Source organism: Acipenser ruthenus, chromosome 1, assembly GCF_902713425.1.
Source record: "Acipenser ruthenus chromosome 1, fAciRut3.2 maternal haplotype, whole genome shotgun sequence".
NCBI lineage: Eukaryota > Metazoa > Chordata > Actinopteri > Acipenseriformes > Acipenseridae > Acipenser > Acipenser ruthenus.
The window spans coordinates 65,843,012-65,860,998 of NC_081189.1; the positions used below are offsets into that span (position 1 = coordinate 65,843,012).

At 40.4% G+C, this 17,987-nt stretch overlaps 1 protein-coding gene across 1 annotated transcript; it reads left to right on the forward strand.

The window, feature by feature from the left end:
- The first annotated feature begins 12,506 nt into the window (after positions 1–12,506).
- LOC131737557 (uncharacterized) lies at positions 12,507–15,060 on the forward strand. Its single transcript, XM_059027647.1, has 2 exons — positions 12,507–14,103; positions 14,215–15,060. Exons 1-2 carry the CDS (start codon positions 13,662–13,664, stop codon positions 14,643–14,645), a joined length of 873 nt encoding a protein of 290 aa, XP_058883630.1. The 5' UTR covers positions 12,507–13,661; the 3' UTR covers positions 14,646–15,060.
- Positions 15,061–17,987: the final 2,927 nt, after the last annotated feature.

The window sequence follows — 17,987 nt, forward strand, 5'->3', positions numbered from 1 at the left end:
ACAATTGCTATAGTAATATATATTTTGTTCTGTGTGTGTCTATTTTGTTTTGGCCCTTGAACCGTTTTGTTTTGTGTATTTTGTTTACTTAATAGAATGCTGAGTGTCAATGCGCCTCAGTTTCAGCTCTGTTCCTTTTTGTTTTGTCCAACTTCCTGGTCCGTGACATCACCACACCCCTGCGCACTGCAACCACTCTGCCACAGCCACCTATACAAAAGAATGACCTTGAACATATTCTATAACAATCAAATTTCTGGTGAGATATTGATTTTGAAAATATTTATTTGTTATCACCTTATTCTAGAAGTTACACCAAATGACATGTGGTGATTTACATGTCCTGTAAGGAGTTATGAATGTGCATTTTTGTAATATTTATGAGAGACATACTGACCTTGCTCCACATCTGCTGGGTCCCTTTCCAATTTCCTCTATACTGATGTCATAGGTCATGGAATCAATATGCTCTAAAACGGCAGTTTGATGTCAGTTACACTGTAAGACATTGGAGGATATCAATTTCTCAGACAAAAGTGTTTCAAGTAAAAACCTCATTATAAAATAGAACAATCATACAACATTTCTCCATATATCAATAGGCCCTCACAGAATTATGCCTAAGTATTTTAATAGTTTCAGACGGTTACACCGAATTACACTTTTAAAGCCCCAAAACCACAGGTATGATAATGATTCATGATAAATACAGTAGTTGCTTATTAAATAACATATTGTAGATGTATTTGATATGTAGTACATTTTTATATTAATTTTGAAGTTGACATGATTATCTTCGGACAGCAAAATTGACACGTCACATAATCTGCCATTATACTGTACATGTTCTCTTAATAAATATAAAATAAATATAATATAACCTTCAGGCAGTCACTGATAAAACCTCTGTTATCTCAGGTGCAAGCCAGACTCTCCATGTAGCTCAATCAAAAAAGCCTTTGATCATTAAGATCATAGCATCAAATAGCCTTTTTTTCTATTATTATTATTGAATTGGTTTGGAGTTGAGAATCATATATCTTTTACCAGACATATTTTGTTTTAACTTGAAATTCATGTTATAGTGAAGCTACTGATGTTTGCATTGCTGAGTGAACAGTGGTATAAAACACATATACTGTATAATACGTAGTTCAACAAAACTTCAATGGAATTAGCCGTACCGGTAATGACACAACTTTTGCACAGCACATTAACACATTTATTTTGTGCTATGAGGAAATCTTAAAGGAAACATTTAGCAAATAATTACAATAATTTAATTTAACTATCCCTGGAAATGGTTGTAAAAATAGCCGTTGATAACACAAAAAGTCTTTATAGGATTCTGAACCAAGGCTTTTTAAAATGGTTTTCAGCTGCAGCACTTCTGGCTATGAAACTTTTAATGTGAAAAACAGAATACATGAATTGGAAACCAAGTAACATGAATGACATTAGGCTAAGAAAATAATTATTAAAAAAAAAATGTATTCAATGCAATGCAATGACGTGTTGCTTGGCATTACCTCCACAATAATAATGAACTTTTAATATATTCACAACAGAAAATGTAGCACCACATTAAAAAACTGGAAAAGTGCTTAGTGTAATTAATGTCTTTTTTAGAGATGTGGATAGGCTCTGAGATGCATGTTTAATCACATATGCTATTGTAGTTACTGTCTACCCAAAAAGCTGTTAAAAAAGAGGACAAATAAAGACAGTATCTATATTGTATTGTGTAGAGTAGGCCTACATAATGGGTATCTGCTTGTATCATCCAAAATGCTAACAGTGTATTACATTTTATATATTACACATTTTAATGGTTATAGTGAAATTAAACATCCTTGCTTGAAAACAATCAACTATTACATTTTGCTGAGAGAAATGGTACAGCTATTTGGCCACAACTTTTGCATCACCTACATTTTTTTTTTGGATTGAGACAATAAAAAAAAAAATCTAATCATTTAGATGTTTTATTTAATATCATGTAATCAAAGAAACTACAGAATGATACTGCAAAAGTCTACCGGGAGAATTTGGCCATAGCTGTACTGCTCATTCACTGTATTCTAATAGATAAATTACAATTATAAATGCAATACTGGCAAAATACAATAAACACAGCCTTGATTTACGATAGTCTATACTGTAGCAAGATGTTTTTATATATTTGACCCATGATATTAATGTTATAGTTTATTACATATGATGTACTGCTCGGAACTTTTTGTCTAAACTAGGGCTTCTCAAACTCGGTCCTGGGGACCCCCTCTGGCTGCTGGTTTTCATTCCAACCGAGCTCTCAATTACTTAACTATACCCTTAATTGAACTAATAATTTGCTTAATTAGACATTTTTAACCCTAACTCTGCATTCCCTCCCACCCCCTTACAAGCAGTGGAAGGGGCAAGGCAACACAAGCAACCACAGACAACCATCATCAGTTAATACAAACAACATGCAACTCTCTGCAGATAATACAACACATCCATCATCATGGTCCACTAGGTGTATGAGATCTACTGCTGTGCCAGTGTGTGGGGGGGTCATGTATATCTGGGCACTGCTTATGCAGGTCTAGTAGGAGACAGATGCATAATAGTGGCACCAACATCACACTGTACCTCTATGAATTCCACTGCCATGATCAATGTCTAGTATGACATCCACATGTTTGATGTGTGTCAGTTTGTTGGGTGGGGGGGTGGGGAACTGCATGCAACATGAGGGGAGGTGTATATGTATGGTAAATCGTGAGACGCAGGTGCATGACAGAAGGCCTACCAACTGTAATATGTCCTAGCATAACTTTCTGTTGTATGGAATTGCAAATGCTCAATGGTATAATACAGTCTGAATCAAGGATATATATACTAAATCCATTGGACGGAAAAATATTTTGTCTTGCGTTCACTGGATGCACAGAATGGAAAGGGACGCAGACATGCATATTCGTGGTAATCTATTACACTGCAGCAATGACCATAAAATGCTTGTTTTTTTAAAAAAAACTCTTCTGCAATATAACATTGATTAAGGTACACTCCAGTCCTGTAGGTGGCAGCAATAAGCCTCATATTTGGCTTTGCCAGCAATATTAAGGATGTTTACTTTTAGGCCCTGTCTACACTACATAACTGATCTCGAGAACCGTACTCAAAAAACGTTTTAATTAATCCAGCTCAAACTTTAGTGTCTATACTGAAGTACTGTTTCATGTTTAGTCGGGCGTAATGCGTATACACACTAATGCTATTAGAATAGTTTGGTTACAGTTCCTAGCAGCACAATGAACATTGGAAATTAATACAACAGTACCCATGCACTGTGTTTTATTTTAAAATAATATGTTATGCCCCATATTAACAGAGGTCCATATTGCTAAGAAATAAAACAAGTATTTTGAAAAATGTAAATGCAAACACACACACACAAGTAGGGCTTGAAGTTTTTGGCTTTTATTTTTAATACATAATTAAACTCAGAAAAAGCTGTTAATTGCAAAACAATCTTTGCTTTTACCTTAATATCTTGCCTGAGCCTAATTCTGGTCCCTTTAATTTTATTTCAAACAGAGCTGACAAATTACGTGAATTGTTCATCCCCAATCCTTTTAACTCGCATTTCATTTTTGCATTCATTTAACGTTGTGCTTTTGTTATTTTCCGCAGTAGTTTAACAGGGATGCCCTTACAGAATTTTTTTTTAATACCTAGTGCAGAGTGCACACTGACAGCAAGTCAGTTGTCAATCGGAAGTTTTTTTGCTAAGCAGTCAGCATCTTCAGGGGATTCTCATGAAGATTGCTCATCTGCATCTCAGCCATCTACTTCTGACTACGAGTCCTACAGTGACCGAAGCAGTTGCAAGCAGCAGTAGTAATGCACAAAAATAAGTTCTTATAATTTTGAATGGGAGATGAAGTATCTGTGGCTTATCAAGACGGCAAGATGTACTGTGTATGAAAGAGCCTCTTAGCAAAAAAAAAAAGAAATAAGAAAAAAAAAACATGCACGGATGTACAGTTTTTCATGATTCTTCGCTTAAGTCACGGCGATGCTGTTGCTGTGTTATTGGAATGCAGAAAAATATTAAAACACACGTAGATGAAGGCAACAAACAGTGCTTAGAATCCCGTCTCGTTGTCATGCAAACGGTCTACTGTTAGTATATATAACAAAGAAAAAGGTGTGTTTGTGTTTACATGTATATATATACACAGACAGAGATTTTTTAAACTACTACATGCCATACAATTTAAACGTTCATAAAAAATGTACCAAAATACACGTCCCTGGAGTTTATTAGCCTTTGTGTTAAAATGTATATTTGATGGACGCGACGCAAAATTTTGGGCATGTGCGTTTCAGGAACGCTTGAAAAGAAAAGCTAGAGCGACCTCTGTTACAACTTTGAGTTGACTGAATCCAATTGGTCATCCTGCTTTTCAAAAAAAATGCAAATATGATTACAGAAGGACTAACTTATTTCCAATTGAATTTATGTGAAATAAACATGAATTTAGGAGACCAATACAGTACATGCTCATCTTAGGGGATATTTTTTAAAAAATATGCTTATTCATTTTAATTTAATTGTAAATCATATGCATGTTATCATGCAATTATGAACTAAAAACACATAATACAAATTGTACCCAAAAATATACTGTACTTAAAAGGTGAAGAATTATTTTATGACAGATGCCCAAACTCCTTATGGTCCCTAGGACACTATTACAATACCTGATTAGCAGACTTATGGAGCTTTATTTAAAATGAATTGTAGGTATGTGGGAATATAAAACCATGTGGAGGAATATCAAGTAGAAATCAAACATAATTTTAAATCTAACAATAGTAAAGTCATAACAATGACAGTTTAAAGATTTTTCCCAGAAAAATAATGATGGTGATGGACAAAATACAGCTGTGTGAAATGTGTTAAATATACCAAACCCTTTTCTTTTTTACTTTTTTTTTCTGATAATGGTAATTAAAAAATATTTATCCAGTGTTGTGTCTGTGTTTAAAAACATATAAACATTGCTATGAACAAACCTAGTGGTTTATATCAGAATACTGAATGAAAGTCTGACATTTGTTTCAGTATTGTCACCCTTAACACTTGTGCTATTAGGCTCTATGGTGAGGCCCAAAATTGTGTCATTTCGTTCCAGCAAGAATGGCACTACTTATTCTATGCAATTGTATGTAGCCAATAGTTTGAAAGACCTTGTGTTCAAAGTTCTCCGTAAGTAACCCTGCAGTTTTCTGTCATGGCCCATCCAGTTACCTGGCTTTTGACCAGTTTTGACACTATATCAATTAAATCATTTTTGGCAATAATTTAAACAATATTTTCCTAATCTGGGCCCAAGATGGCTCAGAATGATTGAAACATATCAGGAAATGATTACTGAAAGCACCATGCAGCTTATAGATGATACATAGTGAATACTGTGGTGAAAATGGACAAAAACATCCTTGCAGTTTTTCTTTAAATTATGTTGTGCAAATTATGCATGAAGTTGTTTATAGAGCCCAGAATGCTTTGAGTATTACACACCAAAATGTTGATCATGCAAGCAGATACTGTGCAACAAACAGCCATGGGGCATATGTACTAAATGTTGTGTAAATGCGCAAATATCAAGTTGCGCAAATTCATAAGGGCAACGTTACGCCTCCGCAGCAAGATGCTCCAGGGAATATGCAGATAGGTCATTAACATGCAGACCAGATGTGCCAGTGCATAATGATATGTACTAAAGTGAGCAGCTAATCGCTCCATGACTTGCACATGCTTAACTTTGCACCACTTAGGACTTAATAAAAAGGTGTGCTTGTGTGAGTGTGTTCTCCAGACAGAGATATGTCATGAAAAGCCATGACATATGGTATTTCTAGGTGGTAGGTGGCTTTTAATGAGATATCTTGTTTATACCAAGAATGCATACATCAGTAATATACTGTATATAATGTAATTTAGTTTTAAACACATGCCTTTGGGGGAAAAAAAGTGACTTCTTTGACTCAGTGCCTGCATTTGTGTGGCTTAATTCGTTTATAAAGGGCTATTTTAAAAATTAATTGAATATTTTATTGTAATGAGGTCAGTGTTTTCGCTGTCGCTCATCACTCTCACTAGTTACGAATGTTTTTTTGACAGTGACAAAGAAAAAATCAGCCCAGTAGTCACTAGTGACGACTGCTTCTGTTTTGTATAATTTGTTTCATTTTTCAATAATTGTTTAATAGGATGTTAGTAGTTAAAACACAACCGCACAATATGATAGAGAGACAGATAAAGCAGAAGATCATACTTCTATAATCTCTATGGAACTATACAAAATGTTGCTAGTACTACTCGCATTCCATTGAGCTCAGTGGTTTTTGCTAATTCTGCATTTTTGTCATTTGCTAATCTTAAAAAGAGTGCGTCTCCAGGCAGAATCTATCTGTAGTGACTACATCTTCCTTACAGGGAGAGGAAAGCAAACAGTTTTGTTCAAGAAATGTACCGGTACAGCTATGTCACAAGTATGGCTGTAGTCGTGACGTCAGACCTGGAACAGAAACACAGAGTGAATTGGGAATTGCCCCGGTTTATTGCAAAATAAACAAGGTTTTAATAAACCCAAACACTGATACAAAACAAACGGCGCATTGGCCAAAATAAATAGACAGACAAAACAGCCAAATGAAACCAAACAAGTACCGTGCTGGAGCTTCCAACACGAATAGCAATTGTTATTCTTTTATAAATTCTCTTCTCTGTATCTTTCCCATTCACCTCTCTCGAACACACAACTGCCAGTGAGTGAAACGTGCACCTACATATACAGTTGTGCTGGGATTCAATTGATAATTCATTATTCACTTGAATCCCAGCATGTGAACTAATTTGTGCCACCCCTGTGCTCACATACTAATACTAGAGCGGGAAAACAGAGCGTGAATATGTAAGTATGTTTGAGTAGTTTTATATTTACAGAGCATCATAATAATTATTTCTCAAAATATTATATAAATCTCACAAAATATCATTCTTTGGATTGTAAAGTTCAGCTAGATTACATTTGTAACAAAAAAAGAACATGTTCTTGGTAGATTTCATTGTATAAAGGTTTATGTAAGGACAAGCAGCACTCTGAATTCTGAGGCAGACGCTGAGTGAAGTGCGTGGCCATTTCCGCTTGCTGTCTTCCTATTTCGACCCAGCCTCACTGTTCAAATTATTTCACCTACAACTTAATACATTTAATGCCTTTTAAACTTTCTGGATACCTGACAGCATGATAAACTGACACTCTGAACATTTAAAAAAGTCAAATACGTATTTGGGGGCGATACTACAAAACTTTACCCACGATGCTGATGCCCAGAAAATAGAGGATTGGTGTCAGGAAAACATACCTCTTTGAATTAGTAATGTAACTGGTGGGGTATTCGAGATATACAGGTTGGATTAAGAGACGTGCATCAGGTTTTTACAAGTGTCCAGTCGAAATTCTCTCCCGCTGAGACAATGACAGCAGCTGCTGCTGTGAGTGTTCAAAGGTGCTAAACACTGGGAAGCAGCATTCGTTTTTGTACAGAATTAGACATGTCATTATTAACAAATGGGGTTATGCATGAGATCTATACATTTGGTAGAAGTAGAAATGGGACAGAACGATTTGCAAGCCTTGCAGTTTATAACATCTTAAATCATAACTTCAGTCTCGATATAAGAAATGTGCAGCATGAACAGTACTTCAAATGCGCGATATGCACATATATAAATAACATGATTAGTGTGTGTAGAAACTCTGCTAAGAATATGCGGGATACATTTAAAAGGCATGTTTGCAAGCAGATGAGTGATTGACAGCAGTGACGATGATATATCTGATCAAACAGGATCACAGGGCAGCTCAGATAGTGCAGACACTCACAGGGCTAGTAGCATCGATACAATTCACAGTGGATCTGATTCTGCAAATATGATAGACCATTTAAATACATGGATTTGTAATATAGAAAGTTAAAACCTGTGGAAGACATGACTTTGCTATGCACATATTTAGTTTAAATTGGATTACATTTTAAAAAATTCTTCATATTAATTATTTATATAGATATTCACATTACCTGCTTTTTCAGTGGCAAATGCATTAATTCAATGTTGTATAATAACAATAATATGTAAAACGTTGTTATTATGACTTTTTGACCCCTAAAAATGAAACACTACAAAAAATATTGAATAATGGGTATAATTATAATGTTGTAAGACAAATAAATGCCCTTTAAAACATGCTATACCATGTTACGTTTCTGTATATTATAAACAAAACCCATGCATTTAAAAATGAAGACTATGCTATTTCCTCCTGGATGCACTCGCATCACCTCAAACTCAACCTCTCTAAATCTGACCTCCTTTTCTTTCCCTCCTCCTCCCCCTCCTCTGATCTCTCTATCTCTGTTCCTCTGGAATCTACCACACTCTCTCCCTCTTCCTCAGCTAAGAACCTTGGAGTCACCCTGGACCCCTGCCTCTCTTATTCCCAGCACATCTCCACTCTGGCACGCACTTGCAGATTCTTCCTGAGCAACATCCGAAGAATCCGACCCTTCCTCACCAACTATGCTACCCAGCTCCTGGTCCAGGCCCTGGTACTCTCCCGCCTAGACTACTGCAACTCCCTCCTGGCTGGCCTCCCTGCGTCCGCCACCCGTCCGCTCCAGCTCATCCAGAACTCTGCTGCTCGCCTGGTGTTCTCTCTACCTCGCTTCGCCCACGCTACTCCACTACTCCGCTCGCTCCACTGGCTCCCGATCACCGCTCGCATCCAGTTCAAGACTCTTGTACTAGCCTACAGATGCCTTGATCAGACTGCACCCAGCTACCTCCAGACCCTCATCTCTCCCTACACCCCCACTCGACCTCTCCGCTCCGCCTGCACTAGAAGACTGGCTCTACCTCCGCTACGCTCCCCTGCCTCCCGAGCCCGCTCCTTCTCCACCCTTGCTCCGCAGTGGTGGAACGACCTTCCTACAGATGTCAGGACTGCCCAGTCCCTGACCACATTCCGGCGCCTCCTTAAGACTCACCTCTTCAAACAGCACCTGTAGAACTCCTCTGTTGTATCCTGGGACACTATCACCCTTCATTTAAATATGCTTTATTTTGCTCTTATCTGCCCCCTATTTTACTGCATTTAATCCTGTACCTCAGAATATTGTAATCTGCCAAGTGTTTAATCTGTAGTATTTTGTACTTAATCATATCCTGATGTAACTTTCACTATTATCTGCTGTATTATTGAATTGTGGTTTGTCACACTTGAGAATTATTGTATTTCTTGTTCTTATTGTATGACTTATATTGTAACACTTGAATGTATTTGTATTTGCTTGCGATTGTAAGTCGCCCTGGATAAGGGTGTCTGCTAAGAAATAAATAATAATAATAATAATAATATGCATTTTTTGCAGTACAGAGTGTCTATCTTGGTGCCACGCCCTCCTGACAGTCTTGGCAGAGTGACAGATGTGTTTTAGGGGTAGGGTCTAGTGCAATAGAAAAAAAAGATCTTCCAATTTCAAATCACAACCTAGCTCAGAATGAATTTTTCCAATGAAAAGTTTTAATATTTTAGTGACAAATCTTTTTTTTTTTAATTCTAAAAGCTAAAGTCAATGGGTTCCAAGTCCATTTGGACCCCTGGACTGGTCAGCTGAACAGGAGCAGTGGAGGAATGAGGGGGCTCCTATGTGCTGCACCTGTGGTGAGTTTGGGCACGTCTGGGAGGACTGCCCTTACAAAGATCCCCAATATGAAGAGGCATGGAACCAGGGCCTGGTTGGGGATGCTGCAGAGTCGTTCTGGGCGGTACACCAGACCCGGCCCTCGCCAATGGCCAAGTGGAAGTAGCTTGAACATCCTCCTCCTGAGTTGGAGGAGCCCGAACATCTTACGCCCAGAAGGGGGGAGTCGGTGCGTCCACAGCCCAAGAGGGGGGAGTCAGTGCGTCCATAGCCCAAGAGGGGGGAGTCGGTGCATCCACAGCCCAAGAGGGGGGTTGGTGCATCCACAGCCCAAGAGGGGGGAGTCAGGCCTTTGGGACTAACGGGGGAGGTGGCAGTTGGGCCAGGTGTGCTACGTACAAGGGGGGGATGTGTGACAGGGCTAGGAGCCCTGCTGATATAAAGTATTGTTTATTTTTTTAGAACAGGGTACCCCTCTGCCCCTGTGAGGTTTATTATTTTGTATGTGTATTTTGTGTTTGTATTATTTTGTATTGTGATTTATATCTATATATATATATATATTTGAGGAGTTTAAGTGCGCCAAGGTCAGACTGGAAATGACATTAGTAGAGTCACACGATAAATGCGTAAGGGAGGCAGCACCTGTGTTGAAAACTGGAAGAAAGTGGGCGGCAAAGAAAGCTGTGGAAGATGCAAAGGCTGCCCTTCGAATTGGTGATATCATGGGGCAAGTTCAGCATGGAAGAGGGGGTCTTGGTTTCAGTTCAACTCCTCCTACATGGCACAAGGCGGCCCCAGCTCAAAGAAGGAAGCTGGTAGTCAACGAGGTGCAAAAGCAGGAGGAGAGGATGAGGTGTATAAAGGCCATTTCCCAGGCCAAGCAGGGAGAATGGATGAGATGGGAGAGTGTGGAACAACGCAAGATTGGCTGGCAAGACCTATGGTCAATGGAACAGAGCAGGATCAGTTTCCTCATCAGGTCAACATATGATGTTCTCCCATCACCACAGAACCTAAACCTCTGGGTAGGAGAGGATCCCTCATGTCCTTTGTGTTCATCACCTGCAACATTAAGGCACATTTTGACAGGATGTAAGGTGGCTCTTAGCCAAGGACGGTTTACTTGGCGCCATGACCAGGTGCTGCGATGTTTGGCCTTAGCATTGGAAGACAAGCGTAACATGACCAATAAGTTGCCACCTGTTCCATCAAAACATTACACACAAAAGACAACATTCCTCCGCCCAGGAGAGCAACCACCAAGAAAAGGTGTTAAAACCAATCCTCGCCCAGGACAACTGGAAGCTGCTAGAGACTGGAATATGCTGGCAGATGTTGGTCAACGGCTTATTTTTCCACCTGAGATTGCCACCACTAACCTTCGACCAGATATTGTCTTGTGGTCTGGATCAGCACGCCTTGTTCACCTGGTAGAGTTAACAGTGCCATGGGAGGACGCTGTAGATGAGGCGTATGAGAGGAAGAAACTGCGGTATGCTCAACTAGCCACTGAAGCGGAACAGCGAGGATGGAGAGTTCGGGTTTACCCAGTGGAAGTGGGTTGTCGAGGATTTGTGGCACACTCTACAACCCGGTTTCTCAGAGACGTCGGATTCAGTGGCCAAGAGTTGCGTCGCACAGTGAAGAACTTATCTGAAGCAGCAGAGAGGAGCAGCAACTGGCTGTGGTTGAGACGGAAAGATTCTGGCTGGGGACAGGTAAGTAAGCTGGGCTGAGTTGAGTGGGGGACGGAGGGGGGTGATGCTGGGACGCCAGAATCACCGTCGAGCCCTCTTGAGGTGTCGTGGGCTAGTCGACGAAACACTGAGGATGGAAGGTGCCCACTTGAAAACCCCAGAGATGTACCCTACTTAGCTCAATCCAGACGGTTGTCATGCTGATGCGCTGGGGAGGCCGCACTTTGGTTGATCCCCGGAGCCAGCATCGCAGCCGTTGTGTGTGCTGATGCGCCAGGGAGGCAAAATAAGCTGATCCCTGGAGCCAGCATTACACTTCAGCCATTAACACCAGACAGAAGGATATCTACATCATCATATGGAAGGAAACGTAAATGGATGGAGACGCATATGGATCACATTAGTTTACTGTAAAGCTACGTCTTAGTTGGTGCTTATCTTGGCGAGAGCCGAGTTCAAATCAGCATGAAGTTTTAACATCTACTCTCGTGTAATGGAAATCATTATATATATATATATATATATATATATAGATAGATATAGATATATAATGATATATATAATGAGGAAGCCCCATCCACATGAAAACCCAAAGCAGAAGGTGGCCATCTCCCGAGTTAATTGATTAATTTGTTGGTACTCGGGAGATGGTCACCAATATAAAAACCTTGCAGTTTTCCCTGTTCGGGGTGGAGAGTATTTTGGAGCGAGAAAGAGCGAGCGGAGAAAATCTGAAAATAAAACTAAATATAGGATAAGTGAAGGCGATGCTCAGTCTGACCTATATTGTTTAGTGTTCATGATTTTGTTTTGTTTGAATATTTATTTTTGCTCTGTGAGCAGTGTTTATTGTTAAAAGATTTTATTTATTTTTGTTTAAAAATAAACGGCGCCGCAGAGCCTTTTCACCGCAGTACCTTGCCTTTGTGTTTTGTTCCTGCATCTGGCCTGATGTCACCACACAGCCATTCCAGTCACACCCCCTAATGTATCTTATCTATCATCGGCAATACTCACTGTTCATTATAGTGTAAACGGTGCTTACTTATTATATTAGTTTGGGATTCTACCTGTTGGTCCTGGTATTATGACGACTTTATTGAAACCAATGAGCGCAATATGTTCTGTCCGGAGTCTATTGGATAAATGAGCTGTCTTAATTGACGTGCTGTTTTAAAAGCCGGCTGCTGGATGGTGACGGGTTGTGCCCTTGACAGAGAGAGGTTGTGTTTGTGAACGCCAGGAAAAGACAGAGCGCCTTTGTTTGCTAAATTTAGTTAAGTTTTGTTTTTAGCGTTTATTCCAGTTTGATTGGAAAGTGAAATGTTCTATCCACGAATGAGTCGATCCGCGGAAGAGTCGTGATCCGTTAATGCTTGCTGTATGTGGTGAGGATAAAGCAGGTTTGTGTAGTTGAGAGTTTATGGTTAAATCGACGCTTGTAATATATTGGCTCTCTGTTTTTTCCTCGCGTAGGGCTACTATTTATTGTTTATGGGTTAATTGATTTTATGATGTATCTATTAATAGAATTGAAACCGGTAATTCTATTTTAATTATTGTATTAATTGTGCTGGTGGATATGTTTTGTTTGGGGGGTTAATGGAGTGTGAGCTTTGTCTATAGGATTTATCTTATAGTTATTCTTTATGGCACTGTCACTTTGTATACAGTTCATTTGTAAATTGTGGACCTTTTCATTTCTCAACCATTTTGCTTTGCTGTGTTAATGTTTTTGTTTTTTTCTTTTTGCAAATTGTTGATTTATATTGTGTTCATGGTGTTATGTTATATGAGATTTTCCTTTATTTTGATTGTTTGATCTGTTAAATGGTTATTTTTATTTTGTTTGCACTGTGTTGATTTTATTTGAAAAGTGTGTAATTGAGTTGTTTGGGTTGTTCACTCTTTATTTTGGTCCTATATTGTATTGATGTGTTAAGTGAAGTGTCGTTTTAGAATTTGTTATCGACATTGTATCCTCTCTCTCTCTCTCTCCATTCCTTCTGTTCTTTTAAATTGTATTTTTTATTAAAGACATAATTGATTGAATTATCCTTGGTTGTACATTTGTCCTATCTGAGATCGGCTGTCCAATTGAAAAGAGCCTGGCCCTGGGTATTACAACTTGGCGTAGCCGGCAGGATTGGACTCTTTTTCTGTGCTGATCTCATTTAGGATAGGTGTAATATGTCTAATGAGGAAGCGGGGCCTAGTATAGCTTCTGGGTCAATGATGATGTTCCCGTTTATGATGGGGGCTTCATGGGCCCAAAGATTCAAAGGGGGTAATTGTAGTGTGGGGGATGTGAGTTTAGTAGAATGGAAGTCTAGTCTCGAAGCTATGTTCAGAATCTATGCATTACCGGAGACTAAGCAGTTGGATATTGTGCTCTCTAGTTTAGATGGGGAAGCAAAAAGGGAAATGCAGATTTTGCCAGATGAAAGCAAACGTACAGTAAAACAAGTATTTGAGAAATTAGAAGAACTGTATGGAGATAAGACAACTGCCTCGACCTTACGCTCCCTGTTTTTCAGCTGCAGGCAGAAATCAACAGAAAATATTAGGGAATTCTCATTACGTTTGCAAGAATTATTCTCCAGAATGAAGAAACGGGACTCCAGAGGGATTGGTGAGGAAGACATTTTAATCCGGGACCAGTTCTTGAGTGGTTTGCAGGACGTGATGTTGCGGCGAGAACTACGAGCAAAGATCTTGTTAAATGATGGGTTGTCTTTTACAGATATCCGAAGAGAAGCAGTGTTGCGTGTTGAGGCATTTGAGGGAGAAGAATCTACCGTATTGCAGTGTCAAAGCTCAGTTCAGCAAAAGTCTCAGACTGTGGCGGAAGAAATGCAATTGTTGAGAAGAGAATTGCGTGCTGAACTGCAGAGTGACATACAAGGTAAAATGAATGAACTGACCCAGAGTCTGTTAGGAGAATTGCGTGCGGAATTGCAGAGCTGGAGATCGACATCTATCCCTACAGAATCAAGAGCAGATGGAGTGAGGCCCTCTCATAATAGGATAGAAAGTCAGTATTCCACTAACCGTCGACAGTTTAATAGTTATGATCCCCAAGGAAGGCCAATCTGTAGACGTTGTCATCTGCCAGGACATATAGAACGCTATTGTGGGAGGCCAGTAAGTTCATCGACTGAGCCTTTAAACTAGCCCGTCCCACCTTGTTGGACCGAACGGTGGGCCATACTAGTCAAGGTCCAGAAATACCATTGATGGAGGGAGTGATTGGGGATAGCCCTATGGTGGAAGTTTTAATGGAAGGAATTACAGTACCATGTCTGCTGGACACAGGTTCTCAAGTTACCATGTTACGACAGAGTTTTTTTGAACAACACTTTGGGAAGCATGGAAAATATCTGCAAGACCCTACCGCTTGGCTCTCTTTACGTGCTGCTAATGGGTTAGCAATTCCCTATGAAGGTTGGGCTGTGATGGATATTGAGATTGGAAGTGCAAGAATTCCTCAACGAGGCATTTTGGTGGTACAAGATCATTGTTTGCCATCTACATCTGCCTTGTTAGGTATGAATATTATTCAGGAGTGTTGGGAGGAATTGTTCCAAAAGAAACAGACCACTAAGCTTCAAGGACTGACATGTCTGAATGATTCTGGAAGAAAAGCTTGGGGACAGGTCTTGAAGGTATGTGTTAAAAGGCTGGGTTTGCAGATAAAATTGGACGAGTTGGTTTTGTTCGTACGACTAACCGTTTTCCTCTCAAGATTCCAGGATTTAGCGACATGCTCATCCGAGGCCGAGCTAGAGCTGGTCCGGGAGGGCAGGATTACAGCTGTCTAGTGGAACCCTTGGTGGAGCAGCAGTCTTTACTGGTAGGCCGCAGTTTGAATACTGTGGAGAATGGACGACTATTTGTGCGGGTTAGGAATACGGGCAGCGAACCAGTTCTGTTACACAGCCATCAGAAATTAGGGGAATTGTTTTTAATTCAATCTGAGGAGGTGACTGAAGAACATGATGTTTTTATGGCGCAAATAGAACCAGGAATAGTAGACGTACGCCTGCTACAGACTGAAAAGGTTGCGTCAGGAGAAAGTGATTGTAATCATGATGCTTTTGATCTTTCAGATGTAGAATTAAGTGAGGAGCAGCGGATCCAATTGAAGCAGCTCCTGGATAAATATCGAGGCATTTTTTCCACCCATGAAGAAGATTATGGACGGACAGGCGCTGTACGACATCAAATACGGACTGGAGATGCTGCTCCAGTGCGAGAAAGGTATAGACGGATACCGCCCAATCTTTTCGGAGAGGTGAGAACCCTGTTGCAGAGTATGCTAGGATCTGGGATAGTAAGGGAAAGTAGCAGCCCTTGGGCTGCTCCAATAGTTCTGGTCAAAAAAAAAGACGGGACTCTGCGATTTTGTGTCGACTATCGCAAGTTAAACCTAGTAACTCACAAAGATGCGTATCCTCTGCCCAGGATTGAAGAGTCTTTGACATCCCTGAGGAAAGCTTCTTGGTTTTCTACATTGGATCTCGCTAGTGGATTCTGGCAAGTAGAGATGGATCCACGAGATAGGGAAAAGACTGCTTTCACTACTCCCATGGGATTGTTTGAGTTTGAACGAATGCCTTTCGGCTTATGTAACGCCCCGGCCACATTCCAGCGGCTAATGGAGTGCTGCCTTGGAGAACAGAATTTTGAATCTTTGCTTATATATCTTGATGATGTTATAGTTTATTCTCCAGATTTTGTTTCCCACCTTAAACATCTCGAGTTTGTATTTTCTAGGTTGCAACATAATGGATTGAAGCTTAAACCATCTAAATGTTGCTTACTGAAGAAACATGTGCAGTATCTAGGGCACATTGTGTCGGAGAGTGGTGTTCAGGCTGACCCAAAGAAGATTGAGGTTGTCCAGCGTTGGAGCTCTCCGACAACTGTAAAGGAGCTTCGTTCATTTCTAGGCTTTGTGGGATATTACCGGCGTTATATTAAAAATTTCTCCCGGGTCGCAAGTCCCCTCCATGCTTTATTGTGTAATGTGCCGAAGAAAGGAAGAAAACCAGGGTCAGGGTTTGTTCCGTGGCAGTGGACCAAAGAGTGTGAAACTGCCTTTCAACAACTTAAACAGCTACTTACTGATGCCCCTATCCTGAACTTTGCAGATTTTACAGCTCCGTTCATTCTTTATACGGATGCGAGTAGCCAGGGTTTGGGGGCCGTGCTTTCCCAGAAACAAGATGGTTGTGAGAGAGTAATCGCTTATGCGAGTCGGAGTTTGCATCCCTCTGAGAAGAATGACGCCAATTATAGTTCTTTTAAGCTTGAGTTCTTGGCCCTTAAATGGGCTATTACTGAAAAGTTCCATGAATATTTGGCGGGCTCTCACTTTACCGTCTTCACTGATAATAATCCTCTGGCCCATCTACAGACTGCTAATTTGGGCGGAGTAGAACAACGGTGGGCAGCACAGCTGGCTAATTATAACTTTGATGTTAAATACCGACCAGGTAGAAGCAATGCTAATGCCGATGCTTTGTCCCGATACCCACCTGCTTCAATATTGGCTGAGATGGAAGATCGAGATGGATTGGAGGTTCCGGCATTTTGTCTAGTTGTGCCTGAAGTGGTTAAAGCTTGTTGCCATGGGGTGTCAAACTATGGACGGTCAGATAAGATTTTTTGTGGGGAAGTAGGAAGACAACTTTTTCCCACATGGACTGAAGCGGAGTTGCGAGAGGCTCAAAGTAACGATCCAGTGTTGAGTAGAGTGCTTTATTTTTTTCAGCGGGGTCATCGTCCGAATGCAAGAGAGAGATCTCAAGAGACGGAAGATGTGTTGAAGACCTTGCGCCAGTGGGATCGATTTATTTTTAGAGATGGCATTTTGTATAGAACTAGGAGGGACCCTCGGGAGCAGGAGTTAAAGCACCAGCTTGTGTTGCCTGCCGTTTTTCGTCCTCAAGTGTGGGAGGACTATCATGAAAAGGCTGGACACTTTGGCGTGGACAAGACTTTTGCAGTGGTGAGTGCTCGTTTTTATTGGCTCAATTCCCTTCAAGATATTAATGATCGATGTGCGGCATGTCCTAGATGTCAACAGAGGAAGATGCCTGTAAGGCCAGATAGGGCCCCTCTTGTGTCCATTCAAACTTCCGCTCCATTAGAACTGGTTGCACTAGATTATTTGAGTTTGGAATGTTCATCCGACGGGTGTCAGAATGTGTTGGTTATTTCTGACCATTTTACTAAGTTTGCTTGGACAGTACCCACCCGAAATCAGACTGCAGTAACAACAGCGCGGGCTTTGTGGAAGTATGTCATTCAGCCATTTGGATGTCCGGTCCGTCTACATTCCGATCAAGGGGCGAACTTTGAATCTCACCTGATTAAAGAATTGTGTCGTTTATATGGAACTGTGAAAAGCCACACTACCCCTTACCATCCAGCAGGTAATGGAAGTTGTGAACGATTTAATCGGACCCTGCTGAACCTTTTAGGGACTTTGGAAGTGGAAAAGAAAGAGCA

Bases quoted from the DNA above. Each gene is read 5' to 3' on its own strand.
- LOC131737557 (XM_059027647.1), top strand. From the start codon at position 13,662: ATGTCTAATGAGGAAGCGGGGCCTAGTATAGCTTCTGGGTCAATGATG. The intron at 14,104-14,214 runs GTGAGGAAGACA...TGTCTTTTACAG, and splicing joins ACGGGACTCCAGAGGGATTG to ATATCCGAAGAGAAGCAGTG.